General features: G+C 27.7%; 1 protein-coding gene across 1 annotated transcript; it reads left to right on the top strand.

Annotated features, from left to right (window-relative positions):
• The first annotated feature begins 7557 nt into the window (after positions 1-7557).
• On the top strand, positions 7558-9565 carry GA2OX7 (gibberellin 2-beta-dioxygenase 7). The gene is made up of 3 exons (XM_003543107.5): positions 7558-8139; positions 8262-8607; positions 9047-9565. The coding sequence occupies exons 1-3, from the start codon at positions 7751-7753 to the stop codon at positions 9290-9292; spliced, it is 981 nt and encodes a 326-aa protein (XP_003543155.1). The 5' UTR covers positions 7558-7750; the 3' UTR covers positions 9293-9565.
• The last annotated feature ends 247 nt before the right edge of the window (positions 9566-9812 follow it).

Raw genomic sequence — 9812 nt, 5'->3', positions numbered from 1 at the left:
ATAAACGAATTAACTTTCATGGTTTGATACAGATAATGTTGTCATTAGAAACAGAGGAGCACTTGATACGTACAGTTATTTTATCATTAGCTATAATGGCTAGATTCAAAAATTTATGGTCATGAGTCATAATGTGGTTTGGGACTAATTTATCTTGAACACCTTATCCTGATACATTAATCTTCTGTAGATAATGCTGACTGCCAATATCCTCAAGGACGAATTAGGCAGAGCCATACCTAATCAAAATTTGATTAATCAACACAAAACCATGATGCTATAAGCTTATGAATTAAGTACACATCTTGTGCTAACAAGAGGCCTACCATTCAATTTTGTGAGGCAGGAATGCATGCATTATCCGGATTTCAATTTTAACATGACTTGGTCCTTTTCATGGATGACAAACCAACCCACTAGTGTCACCTTTTTATTTTGTTTATCATTTCCACAACCCAATTATATGATCACGAGAATTTTTTTAAAAAAAATCTCTCGGAGATAGTAATATACTAATCATAAACTTCATAGTTTGGCATGCAATTGGTTTGTTTGAGGATCAGAGAAACTGTCAAGTCGTGTCAAAAAGGAGATATTGGCAACACCATTGGTGTTGAGGAACCACTTTATGTTAAGGGTCATGCTGAAACCACAAGTCTAATTATTATGATGAAAATTCATGCATCTATATAGTAGCGTCTTCATCCAAGTTTGTAATAATAATGATGGATCCGTTTAGAGCATTACAGGTTCCTAATTAATAATAATCATCTTTGAATAATGCTTGCTGTTGTGACTGTGTGATTGAGACCCTATCCGCTAATAGCTAGGTTTTGACAATTTGGAGATCATAATTAAGCATGCCAATGAAATCTTTAAATACATTTGCTGCATTTTTCTGATAGATCTTGTCTATGATACCTGCAGGACCGGCAGTGTCATAATTCACGAGCCCTGATCTATACTATAGCCTCTTAAAATACAAAACCTCACATGCCTTGTTTAGCCTACACAAGTTGACACCTTCCTTGTCAATATTAAGTGAGTGAAAAATAAGAAAATTGAAATTAAAATGGGTTTGAAAATATCATACAAGCAATTGTATTAGGTCTTTTGTGCTATAATTATATCTTATAGAAACTTGTATATTCAAGGCTCAATCTCAAATTCCTAATTTTGTTATTAAGAATTCAAGAAATTAATAGAGTAGAATAAGACATAGTCTCTTAAGTCACATATGATAAATTTAGATTTTATATTTGAACTCTTATTCATGTTTTTAAGTGAGATAAAGTAGATTCTTCATTAAGTATTCTTTGAATCTAGAAGTTTTTCTAAATTGGATGATATTTCTCTGCACCAATTAAAAAAAAACTATGATAAACATAAAACTTAAAGGATGAGAATGAACTAAGATTAACATTCATTTCATCAGCCCAATTTTTCAAAAGTAAATTTTGAAAAATTGACCTCTTTATTCGAAATTTGCTCCCCTCCGTACAAATATTCCTACCAACCTGCACACATGAATATTGAAAAGAAAAAAAAAGAACGAGAAGAAAAATTTTCATGGTATTGATGCCTACAAGTGGTTTAAATAAATAATGGATGAAAATGGGACAAAGGGTACTCTTTTGCATCATCATCATTATCCACAAGAAAAAGTTACAATTAATTAAATCCGAATATGTATAAAGTAAACGAATAATGTTGTATTTACACCTAAAGTTTAATGAGTTACATTTATGATATACTTTCGATTTTATTAAAGATATATTAATACACTTTTGCGTACAAGTTGAGTTTGTTTTAAAAATTCATACTAATTAAAAAATATGAAGATGAAGAAATTATAAAAGCAATAATTTTATTTTTGGAGTACGTAGTCACGCTCATGGTCATTGAAGCCCAATTTGTTTTTCGTTTTAGTATTTTCCTTTTCAAAAATTTAGGTACAACGTACAATTCCAATTCCAGATATAGGTTTTTATCTTGACACTGTTGATCACTCAAAACATCGCATGCACATGGGGCCATGGAAAGACATCAGTGGAGGGCATGGACACCGAAAATAATGATAAACATTGAAGGAAATTAAGAGGAAGCAAGGAAGTCACGAAGAAGAAGAAGAAGAAAAATAAAAATATGCTTCTATAGCACTGTTGCTATTTCAAGCAGCGGACAGAGTTGACGTTGGAAATTTATTAATTAGAGACATTTGATTACGTTGTCTTATAAGTACGTGTTCAAATATTAATTGTCATATAGTATATATTATAGTATTTTTTTAAATGTTATTTTATTTTGATAATTATAACTTAAATGTACGTGTTGCTATAAATTATTTTTCAAAAACATATATAAATAATTTTATCATTTTAATATATAGCTTTTACTAACAACTTGATGAGATGAAATTCAATTTTTATATATTTATTAAAACTGAGAATAGGAATAGCAATTGGATAAAATTATAAATCACTTAATCATACAAAAAAATGTATACGGATAAACAAATTGCCCTTAAAAATTAAGAATAAAAGTGTAGGATTTTTGTTTTCCCCACCTCTTTTTACATTTTTTTCATTTTCCTTCTATTTTTATCTTTTCTTTCTTTTTATTCCATTATTTATAAGATTTTTATTTTTATCCTGTTCTTTTCTTATCTTCCTAATTTTCTCCATGTTTTACGTATTTTACAATCTTTAACAGACTATAAGATACAGTTTAATTTCCATGCATGTACTGTTCATATAATTTTTTTTCTTCATATTTTCAACTTATTAAAATTCTTCGTAGTATGACTTTAAAATTAATTATATAAAATTAATAAATTTAACATATATAAAAAATTTATAATTAGTTTTAAGTCTTAAATATGCATTTATATTAAATATTCAAACACATAGTTTTATCCTCAGTAATTATCTTATTTGGTTTCCATCAAGATTATTCTATGTAAAAATACATATAGATTGTATTAAAATTAGAAGAAAATGAAAAAATAAGACTTGCATTGACAAACAATCTAAGCAGTTTTTACCTGGTCATTCAATTGATTTCATATAGCATTATATTTTGAACACGTGCTAAAGCATGATTCAAAATATTTATGACGCATTAATTATGTTTAAAGAAGTAAACCACAGCCAAATAATGGTGTGATGGAAGGAATCATTGGCACGTTGGAGATTTTGTGCGTGTGACACTGGTGGAAGACTCAAACGTGGCGTACGTGTCATTTGCGGAGTGGTGGTGCACATGTGTTCCTAGAACCCATGATTTGGTCGCGAGAGAGACACACACAAAAAAAAAATGGCTGGCTGGGTCGGGTCTGCTCAGTACTCACGCCACTAACTCATGTCATGCCATCAAAATATTATGTTTTAATTTAAATTTAGTTACATGTTTTATAATCTAGTTATCATTATTTTATAAATTTTAGTATTTAAGTTTAGTTTTATGAATTTTACCGACCAATTTTTTTTTTCATTTTACCACTACTACTGATGTTTACTAAAAAAGTTAAAGAATAAAGAATACAAAATCATTTTTTTCGAGACAAGTAATTTTGTTATCAGCATAATAATAAATTACGTAAAAATTAAGAACTTTAGTAATAAAATTTAGGGGGAAAATATAAGTGATAAAATGCGTGAAAATTAAAATTTTAAATGATAAAATTTGTAAAAAAAAATTATGAAATGATAATATTTAGATGATAAACTGTATAATTAAAATTTTAATTTATAAGAAAAAAAATTAACTACACTTAGTTATGTATAACGAGAAAAATGGTCGAAATTGTGAACTACCTACATAATTTCTCATTGAGAAAAAGAAAGGGATATGATTATGTACGACAGAAAAATTAGTTAAAAACATAATTAAAAGTTAAAAAATTAACTGACAATGGAAAGTTGGAAGTTAAAAAAATTAGTTAATTAAATTTAAAATATTTGATAAAATTAGTTATTAAACTATTTAAAAAGTGTGAAATGACAGAAAAATAATAATTATGATTTATTTTAAAAAGATAACAAAGAAAATGAATAAATATATTAAAAATAAAAATAGAAAAAAATATTATAAAAATAGAAACTAAAAGCTTTAAAACATTACTTCAAGTAATATTTAATAAATAATATTAAAAATTACTAAAATAATTTACTTATGAAACAGTTAAATTAACTTTTCAACTAGTACAAAAATTTAAAATTAGTTAAAATATTTTAGCAAACATGACCATAATTTTTTTTCATTTCAACACGAGCTTCTATCATTTGGACACGCATGTCGGCAAATTTCTTCACGTAAACCTCACTTTGTACATCAATCTTTATGCACAATTCACTTTTGTTCTTTCTCTCAACCGAATATCCTTCCAATTCTAAACCATTTTTTTCATTTTATTTCTTCTTTACGTAATTACGTCTCAATAATAACGTAATGATACGGATATTCGGAAATGTTAGATGCACACATATGTAATATTTATGATTTTTTTTTTGTGTTTAGAAACATCAGTTTATAAATTTAATTTCATATATTATTAATCTAAAGCTTTAGTTATATTATATATCATTCAATTATAAATCATCTATGACTTCTTTTTAGAAGAACCTAAGTATAACCTTATTAAGTAATTATTTTAAAAGTTAATAATTTTATCATATATAATAATTTATCATTGGACAATAATATAAAATATTTTATTTTAAAACCAAATTATATCTATTTATCGTACACTATTTAATAATTTTTAATTAAATAAATTTATTTCAAAATTTAGTTTAATTTTTTTTACAAAGGTTTATTTTGATCTAAAAACATATTTTATATCTCATTCATATATAAAAATTGATATAATAAATATTTTTAAAAGACATTAAAATGTGAATCATTTTATTAATTTTTATTTCTATTCAACTTTAAAAAATGAAATCAATATAATATCTAATTAAAATTTAACAGTTAAATCAATAAAACTCATTTTTTATATAAAGTTATTGATAATATAATAATTATCAGCATCTTCCATATTTTATAAACACCCTATTTTATACAGAGACTAAAAGATTATTTAAGTCAATTTATATTTTCATACAAAATCTTCCTTAACATTCAACATCTTCCCGGGCAATAACTTTTGGCCTAGTCATAAAGTGCTTGATCTAACATTATATGTATCATACAAAATAAGTTAAGAATATTTGCTAAATTAAAGATTATTATAATAAACTTTTTTTTGAAAGGAGTTTATTATAATAAATTAAAATTATAAAAACCCATAAATCATTTTGATATTTTTATGTAAATTAAGCCCATGTAAACTCGTTTAAAACTCCCCCTTAATTGGCAAAATACTTCTAATCTTGAAGCAGAAATGATCATGTAAGCAAACCAACGCTAATTTTTATTCCCTATTGCAAAAGAATCACATTTGACACGTATTGACTACTCATTGACGTTAATACACTCATCGATCGCATTACATATATAAAATTTTTTAAAATAGTAATAATACAAAGTATATATGCTTCTATATATAGCAATATAAGTTTTTTTTTTCAAATTATTGTCATTTTATATAGCTGACACCTTTAGTATAGACAGATCTAGAAGTGTTAAAAGATGTTTCTTCTTCTATGTGAATATAGAACATTCTATGGGCGCATAATTATGCCTTGCAAAGTTTGATCTGTATATCATTTGATGTACATGATTGTTGATTAAAAATCAAATGATTTAACAATTAAATTAATAAAATTTAATTTGTATAAAAAATATTTATATATATATATATATATATATATGAAAGACATAACTAGTGAGTGTTAGAAGTGAAAGGAGTTAATCTTGACCATACAATTATACATGAATGATAAATATTGTTTTAATTAGTTTTAGTTATCTGTTTGAATTATACAGTTAAAATTCACTTAATGATAAAAAAATATATGCATTATTAATTCCAAAACAATTAACCTTAAAAATATCTATTAAAATATTTAAGAGTATAAAAATATATCAATGATTAATTTTAAAAAATAAATTTAATAGAAAAAATAAGAATAATATGTAACTTGTTTAGGAAAGAGTATATTAAGAGATACAATTACCTTTAAAAAGAGTATAATTTAATTTAGTTTACAAATGCACATTTTAAAGTAGTCCATTTATATTATAAGCAGTTGAGATTAAGGATTATGAGAAGTTTTTAACATAAAAAATAAAAGGTTTAAAACAATTAATTTAAAAGTATGCACAATGATAATAAAAGTATTTTAATTATGGATTATTTTAAAATGATATATATATATATATATATATATAATATGAAGAGAAGACATGCATTTAAAACATAAAGTATATATATGTACCTATCTTATTGATGACGATTTTATGTTTAAAAAAAGAAAAAATAGTAATTTTTCTCACTCTCTAAATAAGTAGTGAGACAAATCATGTAGAACTAACTTTGTACAAAATGATTCTCTATGCTAATTCTTACTCTTACCTTAAAAATGCATATGGACCAATATAGTACGAAAAAGTAACATGACATCTCAGAATTTGTTTGTGGTGTGTCAACCACATTTTCTTATATTTGATGTCAGCTAGCTCCATGAACATAATATCGTGGCATCTTGATATCGAAATAAAAAATAATAATATCGTGGCATCAATGCAACTCACAAGTTCTGATCTAATTATAGGCCAAGCTTTTCATAATGTTGACTACACATACTTCCTACCCTCAAATAACTTTTTTTCAGAGTATCCCTCGTGAGTGCCATATTTATTTTAGTTTCCTTCGATAGAAACCGACTTTTATTTTAGCTAAAGAAAAAATATAATTATAATAAGGTATAAAGGATACCCGAATCATCAAATAAGTCTAGTTCAATCGATTGATACATGAATTATTATAAACTTGAATATGTATCTTTCATTTTTAAATATTAAAAAAAAGTATCCAAACCCAAAAATACAACACAACCAAACAGAAAATGAAAGTCCAAAGGAAATTAACAGAACTCCTAATTACAGAAAAGCAGAAAATAGACAGAACCAGATGATGACAGCAACAATTTCCCTACGTTTCAGAGACAATTGCTCTGTAAGTGTGTCATACCCACTATGTGACTAGTTTCCCCAGCATATACCTACACCAATGTATGATGAAATTTATGTCCATACCAATTAGCACGTCCTTCACAATATTTTATGATATTATATGCTGCCTGCCTTGATAGTTGATACATTAATAATTAATAAAGAATCTTCACCTTATTTTCTTCCCCTCCCAGTAATGTTTCACCTCTTATGCTTTGTTTTAACACTTAAACCAACAGGAGCTCATCCTTCTGCATGTTATCATTTTCAGTGTAGCCTTCAATTTTTTAGTAGAACGATGAAGCAAATGTCAAAGAATAACTGTGCTTGATATAGGGCCCACACAAAGATCTCCTATTAGACATTGAATCATCTTGCTTTTCCCCACTCTTTCTTTTTCAATGCCCCCACCAATTTTTGGGTATAAATACCGAAGAACACAACCGCTTTTCTCACAAGCATCCTCTGTTCAGAGCCTCATTAAGTTTTTCTCTCTTTCACTTATTTATTGACTCTCCATAAGCCCTTCAAACCTCTCTCTATTCCTCTCTACTAGTCACCTTCTCCCTTCCATTCACTCCACTTCTTAACACCCCCAAACAGAACAACGGCAGAGCAAGCAGCCAGAAAAATGGTGTTGCTGTCCAAAGCAACAACAGAACAATACTCCTACATCAAGAACTACATGCCAACTGCATTCTCCTCAACAATTCCCATAGTGGACCTCTCCAAACCCGATGCAAAGACCCTCATAGTGAAGGCTTGTGAGGAGTTTGGATTCTTCAAAGTCATCAACCATGGTGTTCCCATTGAAGCTATATCCCAATTGGAATCCGAAGCCTTCAAGTTCTTCTCTATGCCACTCAATGAGAAGGAAAAAGCAGGGCCTCCCAAACCATTTGGGTATGGTAGCAAGAAAATTGGACACAATGGGGATGTTGGTTGGGTTGAGTACCTTCTTCTCAACACCAATCAAGAACACAACTTCTCTTTTTATGGCAAAAATGCTGAAAAATTTAGGTACCATTTCAAAATAGTACAAAAACCGGACCAATCTAAATTAACTTATACATATATAAATAAATTAACAAAGTTATGGTAAGAAAAAATGATTATTTTTTTCTCGTGTTGCTATACTGTAGGTGTCTATTAAACAGTTACATGTCTTCTGTGAGAAAAATGGCATGCGAGATTCTTGAGTTGATGGCAGAAGGATTGAAGATTCAGCAAAAGAATGTGTTTAGCAAGCTTCTGATGGATAAACAGAGTGACTCTGTTTTCAGGGTGAATCACTACCCTGCTTGTCCTGAACTTGCCGTGAATGGTCAGAACTTGATTGGGTTCGGAGAACATACAGACCCACAAATCATTTCTTTACTTAGGTCCAACAACACTTCAGGCCTTCAGATTTTTCTTAGAGATGGAAACTGGATTTCAGTCCCACCTGATCACAAATCTTTCTTCATAAATGTTGGTGATTCTCTTCAGGTACAACACAAAGCATATTATTGGTTCATACTAAAAAGTTAAATGAAAAAAAAAATCTCATTTCCTTTAGGACTTCCCTGTTTCTTTGGATAAGTGAAAAATAAAAAATAAATACAAACTTTTCCTTTCTTTTAAGTACTTTTTTGAAAATGTGTCTGCAAAAATTTGGGTTGACTCGTTAATTATTACATTTCCACTTGGTTATTCAGCTCCCACAACCCTTTACCATGAAAAAAAATTAAAAAAGAAAATTGGAAAGCAAGAGCAAAAAGTTTTGCTTTAACCTTATGTTAGTATGGAATAATATTTTATTCAAAAGAGGTTTGTCATATATATATATATATATATATATATATATTATTGTTATTGACTAGTATTCTAACATGTCTATTGTATGTTTATTTTTTTTGTTCTTGTTTTTGGTCGTGCATCAATATAGGTTATGACCAATGGAAGATTTCGGAGTGTGAGACATAGAGTTTTGGCAAATGGATTTAAGTCTAGGCTCTCAATGATTTACTTTGGAGGTCCACCTTTGAGTGAAAAAATAGCGCCATTACCTTCTCTCATGAAAGGAAAAGAAAGCTTATATAAAGAATTTACGTGGTTTGAGTACAAGAATTCAACCTATGGTTCAAGATTGGCTGATAATAGGCTTGGACATTTTGAGAGAATTGTTGCTTGATAATATGTAGAGAATTATGGGGGCACTTGTCAATACAAAATGGGGGTTACAATAGTCTATATACTATAAATGTTTTTTCTTTTTCTTTTTTCTACTTTAAGGTTATTTATCAATTAGAATGCCTCACAGATATAGGACAACGCATACACCCCTTTTGCTTCAACACTAGTGAATGCATCTGATGTAGTTAACAATGGAGATTTGATAATGGTCAAAAGCTTGATACAAATTGCAATAAAGCTTTATAAGAATAAAATATATATTCCAGACATATATAGCTTTCTCGATAATCTTGCAGATTACATAACAAATTTAACGTATCATGTGTCATGTATTGAGTTTTCTTTAAAGGAAGACCTAAGCATGTTCAATCTAATGTTCCTTTATATATATATATATATATATATATATATATATATATATATATATATATTATAGATTCTATTATTACACATTATTTATTTATTTCTTACAATTTGAACAACCCTTATATTCAATTCAACCATTTTAAAAATTTCAC

Source organism: Glycine max, chromosome 13, assembly GCF_000004515.6.
Source record: "Glycine max cultivar Williams 82 chromosome 13, Glycine_max_v4.0, whole genome shotgun sequence".
Classification (NCBI taxonomy): domain Eukaryota; kingdom Viridiplantae; phylum Streptophyta; class Magnoliopsida; order Fabales; family Fabaceae; genus Glycine; species Glycine max.
The sequence above is the reverse complement of the archived record's forward strand: the minus strand, read 5'-3'. Positions and strand labels throughout refer to the sequence as shown.